Raw genomic sequence first — 25,065 nt, forward strand, 5'->3', positions numbered from 1 at the left:
CCGGAGCTGTGCTGATCTGAAGTCGGAAGCCAGGAGCCTCTTCTGGGTCTCCCACGTGGGTGCAGGGGCTTAAGGACTTGGGCCATCTTCTACTGCTTTCCCAGGCCATAGCAGAGAGCTGGATAAGAAGTGGAGCAGCTGGGTCTCGAACCAGCGGCCATATTGGATGCCGACACTTCAGGCCAGGGCGTTAACCCGCTGCGCTGCTGTGCCACAGCGCCCCCCAACCCCCCCGGCCAACATCTTTGTCTGGCTAATCTTTAAGCACCTGTCACTCCCACAGAGGCGCTTTCCCTGGCCTCCAAGGCTGGGACATAGGCAGGTGAGCCCCGAGCATCCCACACCTCTCCTCCTGTGACACTTCCCCGCGCTGCCTTTTGAGCACAGCCACATGCCCTTCTCCTCCCCCCTTTAGGCAAATGGGGTTAGGGTAGGAGCTCCTGTTGTCTGTGGCTCTATCTGTGACATCCTCCCAAGTGTCTGGCACGGAGTCTGTGCTTGATAAGCAAATATTGAATGAATGGGGGCTAACAGAAGGAAGCTGTGGTGGCCTCTGCCTTTGAGCCAGAACAGACTTCCAAGGTAGGAGGAGCATCTTCAGGAAGGTAAGCAGACTCAGAGCGCCCGTGCAGCCCACACAGGCAAAGATGGGGCTGACAGATGCATGTTAACATCACGGCCTCACAGGAGTTCCTTTCGGAGCCTTTCTGTCCTTGCACCCATCTCTCCTGGTACACACAGGCTCCTGTGGAACACAGCCCACACTATCAGCACAGGACTCCATCGCTCCGCCCAGCCTCCAGGACTGCAACTGAGAACACGTTAGAAACAAGTGAGGGCTGAACCTAAGGAACCCCATTTGTAAGTAGGTGCCCAAACTGAGTGTTAGGGGCTGGGGGTGCCCACTGGCTCCCCTGGTTCGGATGGTGCCATCCTAATGCTAGCACCTTAGAATGTTATCTTATATGGCTATAACTGTAGGGAGGTAATCAGATTACAATGAGGTCATCAGAACGCATCTTAACCCAATGATATCCATCAAAGATTAGTCTGCTAAGACTGGCTTAACACGACACCTCAGACTGGGTGCTTTGACCAACATTCATGAACTGTTCTTGCCAGCCTGGAGGCCAGATGCGCAGGGTCAAAGTGCGGGCAGGCTTGACTTCTCCTGAAGCCTCGCTCCTGGGTCTGTCGATGGCAACTTCTCACTGTGTCCTCACGAGGTCTCCCCCTGGATCTTCAACAGATGAATTTGGAGGGGACACTACTCAGCACAGAACAGTCTGCTTACAAGGGGAAAGCTGGACACACAAACATACAGAGGGAAAACACCACAAGGGAGATGGAGAGGGAAGCTGGCTGCTCACCAGCCAAGCAGAGAGACCTGCGACAGACCCTGCTCTGAAACCCTCAAAAGGCGACAGCCCTGCCCACACCTTGTCTTTGTAACTCCAGGCCCACAATACTCCGTTCTTTTAGCACCAGATCTGTGGGACTTTATTGTAGAGGTGCTAACAGACCAAGAAACTGGGGAATTCCTTACAATTTTGGAATAAAATAGGAACATGAAATGCGGTTTGTTCAAGAAGAGAATACGTTCTACACAATGACAATTTTGTGTAGCTCAAAAGTTCTAGAGAATCAGGGGACAGGAAGCAAGGGAAAGGAGTGGGGAAAAGCAGCAAGAGTGCCCAGCATGGGGCCCTGGAGAGCCAGAGTCACGCAGAACAAGTCCTAGGTAGGAGAGGCGTGAACCCTGCAGATCACCCTAAACGGCGCCACAAAATAATGTTTGTGAATGTCACGAGTCTCCTTTTAAAGGAATTTCAGATCACAGTTTGCCATACCAAGGTTGCACAGCGTCCAGTATGTGATGGTTTGATAACTCAAAGATTTCAGGTCAAGTTTCACAAAGCTTTATCTAGGGAATATGTAGCAAATGTGTTTTCCCTGGTAAAACCAGGCTGAGAACTTCACCCTGCTCTAAGATGTAAACCCATCTAAAAGGAAAAACCGAGTAAAAGGAAAGGAAAATCCACCCAAATAAACCTATTTCTAGAAAATGTTCTTCCATGGGGAAAGGCCTCTGTTCTATCACTTCTAGCCTGGTTTCATGGGTTTTGAAAGAAACTATAGACTAATAGATTTTATTTAATACTTTTACGAAATTCCTGGACAGATTTCAAATTCCCAAATTTAGTCTGTAAGAAAAGAATGATTTCTCTCTTCGTTTCATTTGTTCCCTTCATGAAGAAATAAGTAACTTTTAAAAGCATAGGGAGGCCGGCACCGTGGCTCAGTAGGTTAATCCTCCGCCTGCAGCACTGGCATCCCTTATGGGTGCCGGGTTCTAGTCCTGGTTGCTTCTCTTCCAATCCAGCTCTCTGCTGTGGCCCAGGAGGGCAGTGGAGGATGGCCCAAGTGCTTGGGCCCTGCATCCACATGGGAGATCAGGAAGAAGCTCCTGGCTCCGGATCGGCACAGCGCTGGCCATAGCAGCCATTTGGGGAGTGAACCAGCAGATGGAAGACCTTTGTCTGTCTCATTGTCCATAACTCTGTCAAATTAAAAAAAAAAAGCATAGGGAAGCTTCCATTAGGAAAATTTTCAAATTTATTAAAAAACATGACCTCAATTAGCACAGAAAGCAAGCAGTGAGGCCATATAATTAGACACTCCTTGTGTAATATCATGAAGGCTTACAGCTCACACAGCCAAGTGTCTTTCTGTGCTAACAGGTGTATTGCTATTGGCTCCTGGACCATTGGACCTGCAGAGTAGGGAACTGAGGTGCTTGGGACTGGTTCATTGAGAAAGGTGACACAATAGCATTTTCTGCCATGAGACAGAAATGCAATTAGGGGCTCTCGACTCATTTCTTCTACACGATAGCTCAACATTTAAATTTAGGAAGAAATCTTGAGTAGAGAAACTAGGTAGCTTTCCACAGTTCCTTCAAAGGCCAACAGATCTGTCTAGCATAGTTCATTGCTCTTCTAAACTTTCATCAGAATTCTATTACATTTATAATTATTTTACAATTCTGATTTATAGTAAGAATCCCCTTGATTGTGGCTTTCTCTTCATGAGCCTGACTCCAGGGTTCTATTAACCATGTCTCTGCCTTTTATATTTATATAAATTTATATATGCATATAATATATGTAAGATTCTTGCTATATTTTCTGTACTAGGGAGGAATTTATAATAAATGTGAATCTATGTTTATTCTTTCTCCTCCATATTTTACCTATTAAGTGTTTTGTGCCTCCTTTTCTCCTTATTTTCTTACATTTTCACACAGGATTTAATGAAGATATATTAGAGACCCTTTGTATTCAATTGCTGCCTTAACAAACTGCCATAATCTTGCAGGCTTCCATCACCAAATATTCACATCTCACAGTTCTGTAGGTGTGATGTTTCACACTGACCTTACTCGGCTACAGTGAGGGATTTGCAGGCTGTGTTCCTTCCTGGACACTCCAAAAGATCAGCTTTCAGATCTTTATGATTGCTGGCAGGATTCTGTTGCTTGCTGTTGTAGCTCCAGGTACGGTTTCTTTGCTGGCTGACAGCCGAGGACAGTTCCCAGCTTCTAGAGTGCTCACATCCCTCCCATCTCCCTCCATCTCCAGAGTCAGCAATGGTAGAAAAGTCCCCATGTGATGAATGTTTCTTACCTCCACTTCTGCCTACTTCTCCTCACTTTAGGAGCTCACATAACTGGACTTGTCCTACTCGCATAACTGAGGATGATAATCTCATTTTAAAGTCAGCCAGTAGGCAACCCAGTTCCAGCTACATCATTCATTCCATTTTTGCTATGAGGCATAAAATGTGCACACATTCTAGGGGTTGAGAGTTGGACTTTTTAGGGGTTGGATCATGTTGCCTGCCATGTTTGCACAGTACCAGGCTTTGTGTCGGATGCTGGTGAGACCAAGAGGATGAATAGATGTGGTTCACACCTAAGAAATACATTGTCCTCTGAAGAAGCAAGCAAATTAAGTGAAGATTCTTCTGGAAACTTTACATATAAAGTATTGAGAAGATATTAGGGAAGAAGGAAGCTATCTCAGAAGTAACTAGAAGAGTGTTGTTGTCACAAACCAAAAATGTGAAATTGAGATGCAAAGAAACTATGCTTCTCCAGGTTTAAATAGGTTTTCTTTAAAAAAATAAAATCCATGGTGAAGATTTAATTCAGTTTCTCAACTCCTTTATGGTATCTATCTATCCCCATAATATAATGTGATTATATTATAATGACTATTATTACTACCTACTAATAATTTAAGTGCCAAACATTTACAATGAACTATCATTCCACCTTCACAGTGTGTCCTTGAGGAAAGTGTGAGGACACTTGCAAATGTCAGACACCTAACTCACACTGACTTAACCACAAAAGGGAAGCCATTGGTTTGTATCACAGACAAGTCCAGAAATAAACATCACGGTGTGTTATTCATCAGATCCATGATACACGATTGATGATAGGCATAATGGATGATACATAACGGATGACAGGCAGACAATATAGACAGCTGTATGGGCAAATGGATAGGTACGCTGTGGGGAGCAATCCGGACTGGACTAAGTTACTGAAATTAAGACTTATTCTATGCATCTGCTCTCCCACAACATGGCGTTGGGAGAGAAGTAAACAGCTTCCGCACAGCTGCCTCCAGTTCAACTAATAAACTGTAGGACTTGCTCCTGATTGGAGAGCAGCGTACTCGGCGTGTGGGCAGCCGAGTTGGGATTGGCGGAGGAGGACTATAAAGGAGGAGAGAGACGGCATGCACCAGGAACATCTATGGGGAACATCTAAGGGAACCCGTGCAGCCCCCGAGAAAGCTGGCCGGCGGTGTGCCGCTCCCCTGCGGAAGTGGGGAATGCGGCCAGGGGGAACTGCCCTTCCACGGAGGTGGAAGGGATAGTAGCCAACCCGGGAAGAACCAGCAGCAAACCCGGGGAGGGCCGAGCAGACGAAAGAACAGCGCAGGGTCCTGTGTCGTTCCTCCACGAAGAGGGGGAGCGACAGTACGCTGACAGAGAGATCAATTGTTGATGTAGTTTAGAGACCAGACTCAGATGTGGATCTATAAATGCGTCTTTTCCTTTCTCCAGTCCAAGCTCCAAATCCAGCTTTAGTGTTCTTTCTCCCTATCTGAGGTTGCTCCTCTCTGTGTTAATTTCAGAAGCAGAGTCAGGTTTCAGTCTCTAACACAGAAATTTCAGCAGGAAGAATTCTCTTCCCTCCTGTCATTTTCACTGATGTCCTGAGTCAGAGCACAGCAGCGTGGTGTCTGCTGCAAGACCTCCAAGCCCCCATGCTTGTGCCGTCCATGACTGTACTAGGGGCTAGGATTCTCTGCTCAGGGAGTTTAGGCAGGGGACCCTTCAGGAAGTGAGAGGGTATGAGATTAGCCTCATTTGAACTACATCCATTGAGTCTGGAAGGGCTCTTCCCAGAGGTCTCCTGCCAACTGGACTGCACATTGCTGCTGTAGAACAAGGAAGTCTGCATCAGTCTCCCAGCAGCCGGCTCTGCACATGGCTGAGTGAAGCCCAAATCAGCCCCGTTAGGAGGTTAATGTATTTATTACTATTGTTTTAACCACTGCGGCTACCATTCACATGCTGCCTATTCTTGTTAGTATAGCTAGTCTTTGAAAATAAACAATTTTGGTCAAACATCCTATAAAGACAGTGTCCATTTTGCAAAGTCATTTGTATAACTTGATATTTTTAAACTAGGAAAATATGCTAAGTTATTTGAAAGCATCAAGTGCAAATGGACAAGCCAAGGGAAGATAAGGGAAACCATAATCTAGCACCAAGAAAACAGCATTTTATGCCATGGAGAGTGCTTCCAAAGTGTTTCCATGGCATGATTTAGTGTCTTCATACTACAGCGTATGAGCACAATGTAAATTAAATGTTCTATTATAAAATGTTTATTTTCCTTTTTTGCTGCATAAACATGCTGCAATGAATATATAAACATACCTATTTCCATACACTTCTCATTCATGTCTTTAAAATTAATACCTTTAGGCCGGCACCATGGCTTACTAGGCTAATCCTCCACCTATGGCGCCGGTACCCCGGGTTCTAGTCCTGGTTGCCCCTCTTCCAGTCCAGCTCTCTGCTGTAGCCCAGGAAGGCAGTGGAGGATGGCCCAAGCGCTTGGGCCCTGCACCCGCATGGGAGACCAGGAGGAAGCTCCTGGCTCCTGGCTTGGCACAGCGTGCTGGCCATAGCGGCCATTTCGGGGGTGAACCAACAGAAGGAAAAACTTTCTCCCTAACTCTGCCCGTCAAAAAAATAAATAAAATTAATACCTTGAATTCCAGTAGGAAAGGCATGCAAGAACTTAAGCCTTTGCATACTCATTCCAGAAACCCATAAAGTCTATTAACCACATAAATCCTCACCAGCAATGTATTCTCCTGCTCATCTGACTCATTGGTGGCCACAGAGTGTAAGCATTAACATTTCCCTGTTGTAAGTGAAATACTGCCCATTGTTGTTTCCAACTCCTTAAATATTAGTGTTTGAATTTTTTCTATGGGACTTTTCAATTCCCTTTTATGTTGCTTCTTAACATGTTTCTCTTAATGCAGAACAATCATTCCTACTTCCTCCCGTCTTTCATCATCCCTCATGCACATTCTCCTTTTTTTCCTGTGTTTTTGTTTCTTGCAGGAAGCACAGAGTTTTAAAGAATGCCGAGTTACTCACATGTGGTAGAATCAGAGGTTTCAAACACATGCAGGAGACCCTATGAGCCCAACTTCTCAACACATTAGCTTACATTGTATTGCCTCTAGGAAACATTTCAAAATATGTTTCACTTTTCCTGGTCTTACTTCAGTTTAATTGGTCTTTAATCCTTCCAGATATTTTTAAAATGTAATCAAAGAGATAGAAGATATCTAAAGTAGTGTTAGAATGACTACCTTTGTCATTACAGAGATCAGATATTCTTAAGCAAGTGCTAAGTATTAAATCCTCCTTTACAAAAAATAATTTCCAGGTATTTTATCTCAATCACATTAAATTGATTCTTTTGATTAATTAGTGAGCATTGTCAGACTTTATCAGGTTTTGTATCTTCAACAGTGAGTGTAAATCAGTGACCCCAAAGGGCAATAATGGGAAAGCAGAACAGAATACGCCAAGACACTATTGTATGAAGTTAATAATGAATAGGAATCTCTACTTACACTGTAACTAAGAGAAGAAACAACTAGTACTCTGCCCGAGTCTGTCCATTTGGAGATTAGCATTCCAGAACTCAAACTAAAGCATTGTTTTCTGTTACCCAGTAGAAAAATTACCACTAAGAGGACTTTATTTGCAAAGAAAGTGTGCACTTCAGAGAAACAGCATCTTGAAATGGACCTGCTTGCCATCCATCCAAGGCTCCACCTGACTTCACTCAGTGTTGTTACCGCTTATAAATCCTTGCAATTCCTTTTTGATAACCGCTGTCTTATGCTGCTTTGTTTTCAACTGAATGTTCTACCTCCCATGTCAAAACTACTAGAGATCAACTCAAATCTGAAAACTAAAAGGTAGCAAATCTTCCTAGTTAATATTCTTTGTTCCTTTTCTATGAAATTAGGCTGATTTTATCATACACTGCCCTGATGCATTTGCTTTAAGAAATTATTGCTTTTCTTGAGTCGGGGTATAGCCCACCTATGTTCTAACATGAGTAAACATTTTGATTAAAATCAAAAATTAGGGAAATAATTTTTCCTGAATTCCTTGCAAATAAAGTCAGAGTCTATTTATGAGGTAGTTGCATGCCTTGAAGCCATCAACATTGGTTGGCATATGCCCCAAGGGTACCCAGACCTTCAGATGATTTCTTATGTATGATGTGATCACACGGAAAGTCTGCTTTTGTTTAAAGGAAGCAAAGCGGGATATGTGGTTCATGCTGGAAACATACTGAAAGATCCAAGCATTGCAACACTGCCCCTTTAGTTATGAGTCATGGTTTGAGACACTTGTAGCCACTGCTTTACCATATAGCTTCCTGTTCATGATTCTTTACTTTGCAGAGTTGTGGTTACCATGGATTTCTAATCAAAACAAAAAGACTGGGAACCATATCCTATTCAATGACACAGATTTATAGCATGTGAGCCCCATAGTGACATCTCAAAGAAAAAAATAGAAACAGAGCACAGTAGGTGACGTTCAACAAGGAACCTAAAGTGTTTTGTGTGGCTTGTTGGGCAATGGCATGAACAAAAGCAACGCTGAGCTGGTAGTGCTCACAGGAAGTCACAGAAACATCCGTGGGATAAATACAACTTTTTAATATCTTCTTTAGTGTAGATCCATGTAGCACACTTCAATGTCTCAGATTTCTTGTGTGTGCTTCCTGAAATTCCTTCACCACCCTTCCCACTTGGGAGAGCAGCCCAACCTGAAAGTGAAAGCATTTTCTAACAATAGCTGGTTCCTACTGATGGAAGACAAAGAAGTTGTACTCTTTATTGCGTAGCAGCTGACTCTTCCTGTCTCCCTTTGGAATCCCTGATACTTGGGCACTTATCAGAATAGAGAAGAGGGACATGAGTCATTCTGTTCTGAAATGCCCACTGCCTTGCACCTGCACCATATGGGTGATGCAAACAGCTGCACTGCACCGTGTGGCTATTTGGAATCCATGTGGCTTTCCTTTTCACTAAGGACCATCAAGGCAGCTCTCAAATTTCTTGGGGACTGGATGGAAAACTAAACTATTTGGTAAGTGTATATTTCTTTGTTGATTTTTTTGTTTTCTATTTTCTTGGAATAATCACTTTGTTTCCCCAAATACACCTTTTATTTAAGGAATGCAAACTTCATGCATTTTCTAAGTACAACTTTAGGAATATAGTGATTCTCCCCACCATACCCACCCTCCCACCCACACCTCTTCCCTCTCCCATTCATTTTCAATTAACTTTATACACATAAGACCAACTCTAAAGAGTCCAACAATTTGCATGGAAAAAAAAATGTTCCTCAACAGTCAAGACAAGGGTTGTTCAAAGTCATTGCACCTTGAAGTTAATATCACTTTTTTTAGAAACTTTAAAGAAGCACCCAAGAAGGATACATCTTTTGGAAGTACTTAGACATAATTATAATTTAACTCTGAATATAGAGATCTTGCACTGGAAGTTAGTGCACAGTGACTGTTGTTTAACAATTAACACTCTTATGTATGACGTCAGTGATCACCAGAGGCTCTCAACATGAGCTACCTAGGCAATGGAAGCCTTTTGAATCTACAAACTGTCAGTATTTAGACAAGGCCATAAGCAGTGTGGAAGTTCTTTCCTCCCTTCAAAGAAAATTACCTCCTTCTTTAATGACCACTTCTTTCCACTGGGGTCTCACCCATTGAGGTCCTTCACGAAGGACATTTTTTGCCACAGTGTCTTGACTTTCAGTGCCTGAAATGCTCTCATGGACTTTTTAGCCAGACCAGAATGCCTTAAGGGCCGATTTTGAGGTCACAGTGTTACTTAAAGCAACTGTCATTCTATGAGTCTCCTATGTGGACTGCTTCCCAAGTTGGAGCATTCACTCCTTTTTAATCCTATCTATTACTATTACCAGACACTGAATCCTATCCATATGATCACTTTAACCCTTAAGCTTGGTAGTAAAAATACCATCTTAAGGAGATTTTAAACTGTACCCTTAGAATTAAGTCCATAGGAATATATGCGGAACTATATAGCTTTACAAACTTCATAATTATAACTTTAGGAACATGGTGATTCTTCCCACAATGCCCACCCTCCCAACCATACTCCCACTCCTCTTCCTTCTCCCTCTTATTCTCACCCTTATTTTTAACTGAGATTTTCAATTTACTTTATACACATATGTTTAAGTCTATGTTAAGTAAAGGGTTCAACAAATATGAAAAAAGAACAAAAACTTGTCAACAGTCAAGACAAAGGCTGTTCAAGTCATTGCTTCTCAAAGTGTCAATTTCACTTCTATAGATTGCCTTTTATGTGCTCTATTAGTTATTACAGGTCAGGGAGAACATGTGGTATTTGTCCCTTTGGGACTGCCTTATTTCACTAAGTGTGATGTGTTACAGATTCATCCATTTTGTTGTAAATGACTGGATTTCTTTACCACTGTAGTATTCCATGGTGTACATATCCCATAATTTCTTTATCCAGTCTTCCATTGATGGCATTTGGGTTGATTCCGTATCTTAGCTATTGTGAATTGAGCTGCAATAAACATGGAGTACAGACAGCTGTTTCATATGCTGATTTCATTTCACTTGGATAAATTCCCAGGAGTGGGAAGGCTGGGTCATATGGTGGGTCTATATTCAGATTTCTGAGGTATCTCCATACTGTCTTCCATAGTGGTTTTACCAGTTTACATTCCCACCAACAATGGATTATAGGGTACCTTTTCCCCCACATCCTCATTAGCATTTGTTGTTGATTTCTGTATGAAATCCATTCTAATTGGAGTGAGGTGAAACATCATTGTGGATTTGATTTGCATTTCCCTGACAGCTAGTGATCCTGAAATTTCATGTAGCTGTTGGCCATTTGGATTTTCATTTTTGAAAATGTCTATTTTAGTTCTTTGCCCATTTCTTAACTGGGTTGTTTGTTTTCTTGATCTCTATATATTGTGGTTATTAATCCTTTATCAGTTGAATAGTTTGCAAATAATTTCTCCTGGAATAAATTTTTATAAAGAATTACTACCACCATGTTAAATGCCAATGTTAAAGTGTAGTATTTAGCAGTGAGAATTAGGCTTCATTTCAGCCTTATTCCTTTTGGCTGCCTGCAGTCTTGTTCTTGGTGAAATACTGGAAAAAGGTTAAGAACACTGGTTGAAGAAATTCTCTGCTTAACTTCAAAACACTTCAAATGCCCAATATATTTCTAAGCTTAGTTTAAGGTCTTAATGAGTAAATACTTTGAAGGACTTCTCTGCCATTTTAACATGGGTCTTTGATTTTAATTTCATTTAGTATCATTTTTCAGTTTTTATTTCAACTAATGCACAGTTAGCTGTTAGCCCTGAATGGCTTTTACATAATCATGACTACATGTGCCTTTCCTCAGAGTGAGTACCACTGTTTTTCTTATATGTACATCTGTTATATTTTAGTGTTAGGCTGCATGTGATCTAATGCCTCCACTTCACTGTTGCATTCTCTTACAACTCAAGATGAATTATTTCTTGGTTTCCTCTCTCACTGAATAAATAATATTTGTGGACAAGCACACTGCTAAGTTTTTGAGAACATCAGGACCATGTGGTGGAGAAACCCTTACCTTTAACAACATCAACCAGAAAAAGAAGTGATATTATTGTATTAAAGTTAGATGCAATGATGGGAGCCTAACTCAACATTGCAGATTTGGTGCATCTGTCTCAACTTCTACCCAAAACCAACTTGTTCTCAAACACTAGTATTATTTACTAAATTTTGGATTTTAAAAAATAAAAATGATAGATATGCAACATCTGATTCTTTCTGCAGATGATCATGCAATTAGGAGTTTTTTCTATATTTCTTAGATTGACCTTCCATTTTATATTGTCTTACTTGCCAAATTTTAAAATAATACCCAGGAAATTAGCAAAGTCTATACAGATTATTCATTGCATTCTTTATCTTTAGGGAGAAAAGTGGACATACTTCAAACACTGGTACTGTTTTGTAATTTTGTAAGTTATTTTTAAGCAAATCCTAGATTGCATTTATATAAAACTACTATTGTAGAAAATATAAAATGAAGAGATAAAGCTGTAACACAAATTTCAAAAACCATTTTCTACCACACTAAATTAGGATTTATATGATTGTGAAACATGGTCTTGGTGAGCAGTGAATCATTGCATTTAAGTCTGCGTGTGGCTCCTGGTCCACGCTGGCAAGCTGAAGCCAACATTTTACCTCCCATCTGTCTCTAAATCCTGTTGAACCTGAAGTAAAAACTATAAAGATGAGACATTCATAGAAGCAAGGAAACCTAGAAAGTAGGACATTGTGAGAATTGAGACTTTAAAAAAAGTATGGAATAGAAAAAGCAGATGTGCCATCGCCAAACACAGCCCGATATGAGTCTTCAAAGAAAAGTCTGAAGACTGCAGGAGAGATGCAAACTGTTCTTTCAGGAGGACCCTTTGTTGAGCAGGACTTCTTTGGAGGAACTGCAGAGAACAAGAACACAAAATAAGCCAGAAATTACCTGGTGGATGAGATTGCCAGCATATGTGAGCTGCCAGGCTATCGTTCACTGTTCCTACAGGCTTCTTGGTGGTGCCGGCTCAATAAAACCAGGGGTCTACTTCCTAATGACACCGAATAAACCACCGAGATGGATGAGAGCAGCCTCTGCATTCAGTGCTCCGAGCACTGGGAGGGAGGTGCAATCTGACTTCTTGTTCCCTACTCACTCACTGGAAGGAGAATTCTGCCTCTTAGGCAAATTTGACAATTGAAGGAGACAAGAGAAAAATGTTGCATAGAAGGACTGGGATATATCCAATGTAAGCTTTTTTTGGAGAAACTAAGACATATCCAAAGGGACAACAAAGGCAGGAGCTAGGGAAGGATTGATTATGAAAGCAATGCTAGAGAGATGGAAAAATTTTCAGATTGAGGCATTCAGTAAAAGCCATAAAGAAAGGGCTGGTAGACATCTTGAAATTCTAGAATACAACATATTAGGAATATTCAAGGTTTCAAAGAGCATAATACACTCAGACCGTCAATGAAATGAGAATAATAGTAACAGTGTGGTACGCAGGATTCAGAACCACCTGATTTCATCTTTCTGTGACTGTTACATCACAGGCAAAAAGGACATTGCACATCGCATTATGATTGCTAATCATCTAATGTGAAAGTAGGGAGTTCTCTTGGGTTTTTCAGATGGGCCCACTGCAATAACAAAAGACACAAAAGTCAAAAAGAAGAGGCCAATGGAGGGGTCGGAGATTGTAGACATGGGACGGACTCAACCCAATGTTGAGAGATTTTAAAGAGGGACAGAGGGGCCATTAGCCAGTTAATACAGGTGGTTTCCATAAGCTAGGGATTTCCAATCAACAGCCAACAAAAAATCAGGATATCAGTTCTAAAACCACATAGAACTGGATTCTGCCAACTTCTTGAATGAACTTGGGTAATCAAGGCCAACACCTTGATTTCAGTCTCATGAAATCAATCAAAGGAGACAAACTAGTCCAATCTACCCAGAATTCTGACTTCTAGTACTGATTTATTTGAATGTCATTTATAGCCACAAAATGCTAGCACTAGATTTTAGTACTAGAAATGGAGAAAAATTGTGACAAGCACCACAAGAAAGTGGAGAAAGTTGGTGATACAAAATAGAAAACCCATATTTCCTTAAACAGGCAATTCATAGATGAATGGATTTTAAAGACTGTTAATGAGGGAACATTCTAAAGGAAATTTAGGGACATGTCATGTAGTATCAGAACGTTCAGAAGAACTTTATCTTGTAGTTGTATGGAAATTGAAGTTGTTGAGTCAAACCATGATTATTTAGCTGAGAGGATTTCCCAAATTATTAAAGGTGTGGCTTGATTTTCTCTCATTGCTTATAGTAAAATGCAAAAGGAGAGAGATCTGTTGGACAATAAGTACCCACTATAGAAAAACAACTGGGCATATGACTATAGAATCTGAGAAATATGCTAATAGAAGTACTGATGCAAGGCCAACATTGTGGTACAGTGGGTTAAGCTGCCACTTGCAAAGCCAGCATCCCATATTAGCGTGCCAGTTCCAGTCCTGCCTGCTCTGCTTCTGACCCAGAGATGATGCTCCAAGTACTGAGGTCTCTGCCACCCCCATGGGAGACCCAGATGGAGTTTCTGGCTCGTGGCTTCACCCAGGTCCAGCCCTTGCTGTTTCGGACAATTTTGGAAATGAATAAGCAGATGGAAGAGCTGTTTCTCTCTTCTCCTCCCCATCTTTCTGATGTTCTGTCTTTCAACTATACAAACAAATCTAAAGAAAAAAAAAAGCTACCCAAATGCAAATTCATGCTACTTTTCACAGAAAAAGGGAAGACAACTTATAAACAAAACTGTAGTGGAGGTCAGGGGCCAAGAATCATAAGAATATTCCCAGTCTGCAAAGCTAATGGAGTCTATGCCACCAAATTTCAAAACTGTTTTGGATCAGTGGACTTCTTTTGTCTGTTTCCTCTTGTTTTGAAGCACGTGTCTGGAACTGCTACCCTAAGCCTGTTTTATTATTGTATGTTTAGAGCAACTCACTTTCTCACGTCACAGATGGAGATTACTTTTATCCCAGGACATATTATTTCCAGTATCATATCCATAAGTGATTTAAATTATTCAGATAATGAAATTTAGGGACTTTGAACTGAAAAAGGATTTTTTTTTTTGTTTCCCACACTGAGGTGATGCTTTGTTAGGCAGAGAATTTGGGGACATTGCAATTGGGTCAGTTTTCACCATGATACTAGAAAATAAAGCAATGGCTCCAAAATTTAGAAAAGATTATGCATCTCATATCCCATATTCATAGAAAATGATTTTCAAAAGGGAAAATTATTTTCAGTTTTTAAATTAGATATGCACACTCTTGAAAGTTAATTTTCATATGGTTTATGTGAAAGATAGTCTGGCAGAACAAAAGAGTAGCCTTAGAAGGACATTTAGGACCCTATTACTGATTATAGTGGAAAAATCATACTATCTGCAACAAAAATAATCTAGTCACATTAGAACATTAAAAATGGTACAACTGTGCCATTTAACTGAATGACTTAGTGATAGAGAGATGACAGTAGAATATTTTTCCTTTCTGAAAAATGATTGGAAGAACCTCTAGGAAAAACTGTATAAGAGAATTATGAGTTAAATATAAAGTTACTCACAGTTCATGACTTTGTGAACTGATAACATACAAGAAATGAATATTTTGTCTAGTAGTCAAATATTTTGATATTACCATGATGAAAATGAGATTAAATGAACAATTTTTTCACTTTTCAAATTTCAAAGTTAACATACCCATCAAAAATTGAAAAATGTAACTGTAGTAGGTTGAGTATAAACCCAAGATTTGGAAATTAATGGGCTAGGGAAGAACTACAGTGAGAAATTTATGCAATTTTCTTATTTGAAAATAGTTAAATATGGTCTAAAATAAATGGATTAAAAATAGATATAGAAACATACCAGGGGGCTGGTGCCATGGCGCACTAGGTTAATCGTCTGCCTGTAGCGCCGGCATCCCCTGTGGGTACCAGTTCTAGTCCCGGTTGCTCCTCTTCCAGTCTAGCTCTCTGCTGTGGCCTAGAATAGCAGTGGAGGATGGTCCAAGTGTTTGGGCCCCTGCACCCACATGGGAGACTGGAAAGAAACTCCTGACTTCAGATCAGCACAGCTCTGGCAGTTGCAGCCATTTGGAGAGTAAACCAATGGAAGGAAGACCTTTCTGTCTCTGTCTCTGTAACTCTACAAAAAAAGAAACATACCAGTTAGGTTTATGAAGATAATCATCTCCAACATAAAAAAGCCAAACAAGACACCCTCAAAAGTGACCCTAGAGAATGGGATTAGGAATAAAGCTAAATCTTACTTTCCAATTTAGACCTTTTGATAGCCTTATTTCCATGTTATTTTTATTAACATTGTTTCCATTTTTAAAATAAGTATGGTTATTAAATACATTAAATATTTCAATTCTCCTGTATAAGATTACCCTTCACCCAGATGTACATCAACTGTTAAATGGATAAAGAAATTATGGCTTATATACACTATGGAGTACTACTCAGCTGTAAAAGAAAAAAAGGAAATCTTGTCTTTTACAAGAATAACGGACATAACTGGAAATGATTAGACTTAGTGAAATAAGCCAGTCCCCAAAAGACAGATACCATATCTTTTCGTTGATCTAACTAATGGAGTACCTAAAATGTGATTTATTAGCATGAAATGGACATTGAAATTTGATGTTGCTTGTAGTCCTTCTCTCTTCTGCTGAGGAACATTTTTTTTTCTTCATACTATTTGTTGAACTCTTTTACTTAGTGTAGGGCTAACTTTATGATCATTAAGTATACTTAAAGTAGATCTTTGTAAAAATTAACAGTGGGAATGGGAGAGGGAGGAGGAAGAAGGGTTGGAATGTGGACAGGAGGAGGGGTAGGCTGGGAAGTATCACTATGTTCCTAAATCTGTATTTATGAAATACATGAAACTTGTATAACTTAAATAAAATTTAAAAATATTACCAGTCTTACACTCAGCACTTTTAACAACTTCTATTAAGAAAAAAGGGTGTTTAAATAAGCAGCAGAATAAAGAGGCATAGGACTGTTCTACTTCTGTAGGCAATGAATGGATAAGCGAATATGAAAATGCCATCTGACCAGGTATGGCCCACACACACTGAAGAAATGGGGAACTTCAAGAGGAACAAAAATCAGATCATGTTACGGCACACTGAGAGCTTCCTGCAAGCCCGAGTTGCTGCATTTAAAGGCATTCTTATTGGAATATTAAAATAATTCTCTTGAACCCAGAAAAAATAGTTCAAAGGTCAAATATCCTTGATTTTTCAAACATAAAGATGTCCTACAACCTCCCAAGAGAAAAAATTCATATTTGGTTGGAAAGAAAATATAAGTAGCAACTTTCCCTTTCGAAGTGAGTAGACCAACACATGCAGTGTTTGCTGTGAGAAACCGTGCATGGCATGACGGGGTGGACAGGTACAAGTAAGCAGGACAAACCAAGCAGCCTTATTCCCAGGACAGTGTCACTGGAACTCAATGATTGCAGTCACTCCCTGATGGCATTGAACTGAGCACCAAACGCTCTGGTCACGTACAGGCTGTGTGTCTGAGAAAGCAGCAAAGATACGTGCGGAAGACAAAGATGTGGGGTTTGCAGCAGGAATCGAACTGTGCGTCCCCACCCAAGAGGGGAGCACTCCCGATTCTGATGGCCACAGTTCCTCCCTCTGCTCTGCATGTTGCCCAGGAGGCTGCGGACCTTGTACTCCTCCTAACTTTATCTACTGGAAGTAGCTCCAGTGTGTTTCTGTTCATGATAATCAGATAATCCCTGAACAAAACAAATACAATATTGAAATGTTCAAGATTACTAGGAGGGGAGACACAAAATGTTAATAATTTGAAAATAAATAGGTCTGAACCATTTCATTGTAGCCAAAAAATGATGGCAGATGAGTTGAAGAATGTAATATTTTGTTAAATTAAAAATTAAAAACCCTCCCTGGTAATTTGACAAATATAGGTTCAAGCATGTGTATTTTTTAAAAGATAAATTCTAATAGAATTCATAATGGCAAAAAATTCAAGTTACAAAAAAATTTAAATTTCTCATGTAGTAAATATTAGAAAACAAAGGTAATGGTAAAGAAATACCTCAAAGTGTTTACAAATGCTATTATATGGGGATGCTGCAAAGAATTCAAGCATTTGAATTCCGACCATAACTCTCAGTGGATTAAATTTTCTTTTCATCCATTGTGAAACTCTTAGAAGTATAAAAAGAGAAAAGCATGAAAAACTAAAGTAATGGACAAAGATTTTAGACAAATGTGCTAATATATATAGGGATTACAGGAACAAGACAACAGCAACACAAATTAAAAAGCTAAACAAAATCTGTAGAAGGAATTAATATTAATGAGGAAATCAATATAAAAATAAATAGGGTCCAGTATTGTGGTGCAGCAGGGTAAGCCACCACTTACAATGCTGGCATCCAACACTGGGCTGCTGGTTTGAGTGCTGGCTGCTCTGCTTCTGATCCAGTTCCTGTTCACGTTCTTGGGAAGGCAGCATAAGATGGCAGAGGTGCTTCCATACCTGCCACTCACCCAGGAGACCTAGATGGAGTTCCTGGCTCCTAACTTTGACCTGGCTCAGCCCTGAACATTGTGGCCATCTGGGAAGTGAACTAGTGAACAGAAGATCATTCTCTCTGTCTCTCCCTATGTCATTCTGCCTTTCAAATAAATCTTTTAAAGTAGATAAAATAAGTACTAATGTTTAAGAGTTGTATTCTTTGTATTAATACCACATTAACATGAAAAAAATAAAGAACAGAATCAATATAGTTCAGATACAATACTAATAGGATATTCCCTTCCTACCTACCTCACTTTTTTAGTTTTTGAGATATTTTTCATTTACATGAAAGTCTAGGGTTTAATGCTCTACCACAGAGAGTTTAGCAGGTGCAGGTAAAAAGAGGAACCTTAGTTCAGCAAGAATGTTTGCAAGGGCTACAAGCAATGTTCAGATGGCATAGAAGAAATCTTAGAAATTGAGATGCCATAGAAAAGAAGGAAAACTCCAATAAATTGTATCACACACTAAAATTCACCCAATGTTTTAGAAAGTAGGGAAAAGACATGAAGGGATAGGGAATGGGAACATTAAAATGTAAGGCCTGAAGAACCTTAAGGGGAGTAAGGCTTGAATAGATCAGAGGGATAATAATCCGGATGAGAATCCATGCCTAGCCAAACAACCAACTAAACGTGTGTTACAGACAACACATCTTTAGGCATCCTGCATCTTGTAAACTTACCCTCACAAGCTTTTCTTACTGAATACACTGGAGGACGTGGCCCCCAAAACGGGAAGGCAGGAGGCACAGGAATACAGAAAACAAGAAATCGAAGCTGGAAGAGAGGCAGCAAGAATCCCAAGTGGATGGTGCAGAGTGGTTTCTAGGGTGGTACCTATGCCGCAGGAATGAAAGCAACCAGCCCCAAGAGCTGGAGGCGTCAAAGGTGCTTCTTCAGAAAGCAAGCTGGGAGAAAATCAGTGGAATGGAATCAACTGGCAACATGTTTTGGGTTAACTTAACATGCTCAAGGAAAATGAGAAAGTTTTAGGGAAATCTGAGTGGTCTAGGAATAGAAAATTGGAGTTTACTGTGTGGCTAAGAATTGTGTGTATGGCATCCTCATAGAGGGGACACCAGAGGGAGGAGGCAAATTTGTTTTATCCAAATTCATCCTAAGGAGAAATCTACAGATAAATGCAAAAGAGGAAGTAAGGAAAATCATAAAACATGTTTTCTCAGAGTTGGAGCTCAATATAGAAACAGTTAAAAGAAGTGCAAATATTTGCCTATAAGAAAGGATAATCTGAGTTGGGGTAGGTGGAGGGGTTTTTTCTTTCATTTTATAAATACCCTGTAGAATTGTTTGATCTTTAACATATGCATGTATAACTGATGCAGACTCTTGTTGAAAAGATGGACAGAGGAAAAAAAGGATTATTAATTGTGCCAGTCACAAAGAAGGGTTCAAAAATTGGCCTAAATGAACTACTTTACTCTTTCTGAAATACCTTTAATGATAAATCAGCAAACCAGTTTGAGCCACTTTGAAAAGAATTTCTTAATTAGATGACATTGTTAAACATACTCTATTAAAATTCTAAAATGTTGCTCTCAATCTAATCTACCTTTAGATTTCTACTTTTATAATTGTAAATTCTTTGTTTTAGAATATAGTATGGAAAATATATCCTTCAATAAATGATCAGTGTACCAGTGGGATATCTTATGTGAAAAAATATATACAATTCAGTAAAGGTGTCGGCGCTGCAGACCTCATTAATTCAGTTTTTTTTCCATATTCTATCTAGGCGAAGGTGAAGTTTACCTTTGAATGCCTAAGAAGAAATGAATATTGTAAGCATCATTATAAGGATATCTTGGTCTTTTGTTTAAAAGAAACTGTAGATTGAAGTGTATGTTATTTAACAGATTATTTGTAATTAGATACACTGACTTTATTCATGTCATAAGTGCTAAATGTCCTGTTCATAGCACATGCTTTTAAGCTGACAGAGAAGTAAGGAAATAAGCATAAAAATGGATGATTAAATGGAAAAAAAAAAACAGTACCTCTATTGAAGAGTTAGGCATACTGCACTAGCAGTTCAGGAGTGTGAGTACAGGACTCACTGGGGGATTTTACTGGCACTGAGTCTCAAAGATGAAAGAGAAGTAGGAAGATGGTTGGATGGAGGACATTCAAGGAAGAGCCGCTTGGCTAGTGGTAGAGACATGAGTGTTTTCAGAAGACCCAGAAATAGAGGAAAGCTGGAGAAAGAAATGCCTTATACTTTTGACAACAATTATTAATAGTAGCAAATTTTTCAAGTTAGCCCTATGTGCTAGGCACAGGGCCAAGCATTTCACTTGAAGAGTCTCATTTTAATCCTTAAAATTGTTCCACTGTTACCTACTTTTATGTTTTTCAAGCTCGAGAATATGAAAAAATTTATATGGAAAGTTCATTCTAACATATCTGAGAAAACGTTTCAGGCACATGAAAAATGAGACACTCGATAGCTTAGTTAGCTGCCTAAGATATTAACGTAACAAGGTGCAAGATTAAAAAGATCACATAGTCACTTGTTTTATTCTATTTGCCCCTTTGAACATTCAGTTTCAGAGTAAGAACAATGTGTATTTTTAAAGTAAGAAGGGCAAAGGGGAAGAAAAAGAACAGATTGATAAAGGGGGCAAAAGAGAAGAGAGCAACAGACAACCACTGAGATGCAAAGCTGATGGATGGATTGGAAGAGCAGAAAGTCTTACTGCAACAGTCCAAGCAAAGGCTAATGAGGCTTCCGTTCACAGAATTATAGATACAGTGGGAAATGGAAGAGTAAGAGAAATATTTAGAAAATAAATCGCAAGGATCCGAGCACCCAGTGGATGTGTGGGTGGTTTTACCCATTCCCCATGGCAGGCGGATGCGAGGCATGGTGAGGCTGATCAGATGAAATGCTTAGTAAACCCAGTTGTAGAGCAATGACGTTACAAGTGGTTGGTTAGTAGCACAACTGGCTAATGTTAGTCTATGCGTTGACCACATTTTTGTTAAAGAATAATGATCCCATATACTTGGTCTCCAAGTTGATCCAGAACCAGGAGTTCTGAATCTTCCATCCCGGGTGCACCACAACCAGAACAGTCAGGCTGCGCCTGGCAGGGGAGGTAAAAGCATGCGTGGAGAAACCCAACAGAGCTCCTTTGAGACCTTGGCTGGCCATGCAGCCCGCACGTCACGACCTCTCCCTGCCTGTAAGAGTTTGTGCATCAGAAAGTTGAACTCAGCTTCCCTCCGCCGCGAGCTCTCGCCCTGCCCGCCGGCGCGCTAACCCGCTCCTCTCTTCTTCCCCCCCAGGGCTGTACGAGACCTTCCTCACCAGTGACGACCCCGAGTGCTGTGACGTCAGGAGAGAGGAGCCGGCCCAGGGCCCGGCCAGGGCGGCGGCGGCGGCGGCGCAGGGCGGCGGCTCCTGCCCCGGGCCGTCGCTCGCGCCGTCCTCGGCCACGAGACTGTGCGGCGGCAGACTCAAGCTGTGCGTGCTGGTCCTGATGCTGCTGCACACCGTGCTCACGGCGTCGGCGGCACAGAGCGCGGCCGCCCTGAGCCTGCGGGGCCTCCCCGCGCTGGACGACAACTCCACCAACGAGGAGTGACCGCGCCGCGCCGCGCCGCGCCGGACACCTCCACCCGCCGGCGCCCGGCCCGCGCCGCGCCGGACTCCTGCACCCACGGGCGCCCGGCCCGCCCGGGGCCCGGGCTGCTGCCCTCGCGTTGCTTCCTGCGGGGCCTGGAGGGCGCAGCTCGGAACACACCACGGGCCCGGACCCACACAGGGACGCAGCGGCGACCACGGCTTTTTACTGACTGAAAGGCTGTCCGTCCGGTGACTTTGAATTTCTCACGCCATTTTATACACTGTGTTTTAATGTTTGGAGGTTTTCTTTGCTTTCGGTTTGGGATTCTTTGTTTGTTCAGTTTTTGCACCTGTTGATCCCGGATTTATTTTGGGGGACGGTTTCTCAGCGGTGAACTGAGTCTTTTCACTGTCTTTCTATTTCTAGTCATCGTGTGTGTTCATCAGGTAGTTCTGTCTTTACGTCCTGTCAGTTTCTATTAGAGGAATGACTGCTATGACCTCATGGTATAGCAAAAAACAACAACAAAAAAATTAAAAAATTAAAAAGACAAAAAAAAGAAAACAACTAAAACATAAAAAAAAAAAACCTCCCCGAGTCTCCCCCTGTCCCCACGGAACCACCGCCCCGTGCAGCCGGCCCTCCCTCCCCCTGCACCCTCTGGTCCCCCGAGCAGACTCCATCCGCTTGCTTCCGTGTGTGTAATCACCGCGAGTGGCTTGCACGCTCCCGAGCCTCCGAGCCACTCCGCACAAACCCAAATAGAGCGGCGCCAAGGGGGCCTGGCGCTGAACAAACAAGTGCTCTCCTATCGGGTGGAATCAGACAGCGAACACATTCTTATGCTGAAAACAAAACAACTATCATGGACCGTGTTGCTCAGATCCCAAGCGGTCCAGCCTTTTCTTGCTGGCCACTGGGACCTGAGCAGCCATCCAGCCAGGATGAGGGTCGTGGAGGGAGTCCTTGCCCGTGGAGAACTCAGTCCTGTGGCAGTGAGAGACCAGCGCATTCTGGCCATGGCGATGGGGACAAAGACATTGAGGACACAGTCAGGGTCTTCATTCCTCCTCTGTTGCTAGGAAGGGACAGTAGAAGTGCTCAACATCTTCAGCCTACCGAGTATGCACAATTGTACCCCAGTATTTCCTCCACCGCGTAGGGTTTAAAATTATCCCAGGTATAAAGTGTATGCAATTCTGCATTATCACAGAACAATTTCTGTTTTAAACAAGAACTAGGTCAGCCATTTTTACTAAAGTGCAAAAACTTCATCACTCGAACTTGCTCTAGGTAGCTGAGAAAAACAGAAGTCTGATCACTGTGTTTTTTTTCTTTGTGGGAACATTTCACCTGCTGAGTGTATATGAACTTGCTTTCTACAAAAGGCTTTTCTGAGTTTACAGTAGAATCAGTGGAAGGAAGAGTTAATAAGGGCTGTTTTTAAAAAAACAAACAAACAAAACTAATAAGTAAAAAAAAAAAACTTTACATTCCTTCCAATCCTCTAACTACACTTGGGAAGTGCACTTCCGATGAGTTTGTTGTGTGGCCACGAGATGAAGGAAATCCATAGAAGAGGTCCTCTTAACAAAATTTAGTTACTAACTTTATAGCTATGAAATTCCCCCAGGCATTTGTTTTTGTTTCAACAGACTTTAACCTCTGCATCATACTTAACCCTGCGACATGCGTACAGTATGCATATTTTGTTTTGAATAAAAAATGTTTTGTTCCAGTCTGTTAAGAATATTCAAAAAATAATAAAGGTATTGCTTAATAAAATTGCTAGAATTGTTTAGCAGTACATGCACAAATATTTTACTAGATTCTTTGTTTTAATAGTGTTTTGTTGAGACTGAAAATCCTAATGGTCTGCGCAAATACAAAAGAAAAACACCAAAATGCAAAATTCTCCAGTTTTTGTTCCTTTGTGTAAAGTTGTTCTTTCTGCAAGTGCAAACAACAGTCACCTGTGCACACACACACACACACACACACGGGGTCCCTTTGTTGCTGTTTGGAATTGCAGTGCTTTCTTGGGGATGTGAATGAGCGAGCGAGCGAGCGAATGGGTACCAGCGGGATGCACTAACTGCACTGAATTCTTGGTTGTTAAGCAGTTGCAGAAATGAGCATTTTGACAGCCCAACTAGAGGTACAATACAGATTTCAATGGGGCTGAGGGCTGGTGGGTGACTCTTGGGAAAGGACTCACTGGATGAGTTCTTATTCGAAGAACCTCTGGAGTGAATGTCCAGGAAAGTTTTTTTTTTTTTTAAACACATTGTGCTCTGCTCTGGAAAGACCACTCTGCACTCCATGTTTTTAGTATTTCTCATACTTCATCTGTGCCAGGGGCATTTCCATCTTTGCAGGAAACTGACAAGGCATAGTATGCACCTTCCACCTACCTTTCATGGCATAAGAAGTTACTCTTTCTAAACACTGGGCAAGGTGATGCCTCACTTCACACACACAGTTTTCTCTTAACATCTTTTGAGACTGATATTGCAAGGAAATTCTTGATGTATATAAAGGGATGAGAGGTTTCCCTTTGCTCTCATTTTAGCTTTTGTTTAGAGAGAATAGCAGCCGAAGGACAGAAAACAGCAACTGCCATTGGTTTAGACAATGATAAACCCCCCAAAGACAGTTTCAAAAGTTAGATGAAATAAGGAAGCACTACTCATAATTATAAAACCACCATTTAGGTGAGGAAGCAACGGTAGAGGAGAAACGAGTCTTATCTTCAACAAGTTCACTAGCATTGGAATAGTGTGTAATTCCTGTAGAATTTTTCTTGTCCCGCTTTTATTCTTATTATAAGAGAATGATCTCAGTGCCTAGTTTCCTTATTGCAAGTGTATCACCACTCCGATATTTCCAGGGATCCTGGGGTGAGGAGGCTCCAAATAGGCAATGGCTGCTTTCCAAAGTTAAGAAAACACTTGCTGATGTTGCAAATTTCACCACACCAGTTGTTTATTTGTAGCAGTCTCCCCAGCACACATTTGAGCATGCTGGATGTTGTGCACCTGTTAATTCTGACAGAATAAATTCAAACTCTGCTCCTTTGTAAGCATCATCTTGTTCCATTTTTCTTATGGTGGCTCTACTGGAAATGGACTACAATATTAAAAATGCTACAAGCAAGTGGAAAACCAAGAAATATTTGTTTTGTAAAGGTATGGAACAGAAGTCCTTGGGTTTATTACTTTTTTTTTTTTTTGCAACAGAAAAAATTCTAGTTTGGGGAACATATTGGTACTACTAAACTAAGTGTCAAATAACAAGGTATAGTTAAATGTTACTCCCTGTTGCATTGACATTGGGTGTTACATATTAAGCTTTCTTTTTTAAAAAAGTATTATCCCCCTCATCCACAATGTCATAAATGAAAGTTATTTTTTTAAATAACATCCCTACAAAAATAATTTGATGTGTTACCAATGAATTGGTGCCTTTAAGAACTAAAACCTAGGGCTGCCATTGTGGTGG

General features: G+C 41.0%; 1 protein-coding gene across 1 annotated transcript in view; it reads left to right on the forward strand.

Annotated features, from left to right (window-relative positions):
* NALF1 (NALCN channel auxiliary factor 1) overlaps window positions 1–24,650 on the forward strand; it is a 696,120-nt gene extending 671,470 nt beyond the window's left edge. The window contains exon 3 of the mRNA XM_002713024.5: window positions 21,284–24,650. Coding sequence (XP_002713070.3) covers window positions 21,284–21,582 — 299 coding nt within the window. The 3' untranslated portion in view covers window positions 21,583–24,650. The remainder of the gene's footprint in view (window positions 1–21,283) is intronic.
* The last annotated feature ends 415 nt before the right edge of the window (window positions 24,651–25,065 follow it).

The sequence above is a fragment of the Oryctolagus cuniculus genome, chromosome 9 (genome assembly GCF_964237555.1).
Source record: "Oryctolagus cuniculus chromosome 9, mOryCun1.1, whole genome shotgun sequence".
NCBI classification, from domain to species: Eukaryota; Metazoa; Chordata; class Mammalia; order Lagomorpha; family Leporidae; genus Oryctolagus; species Oryctolagus cuniculus.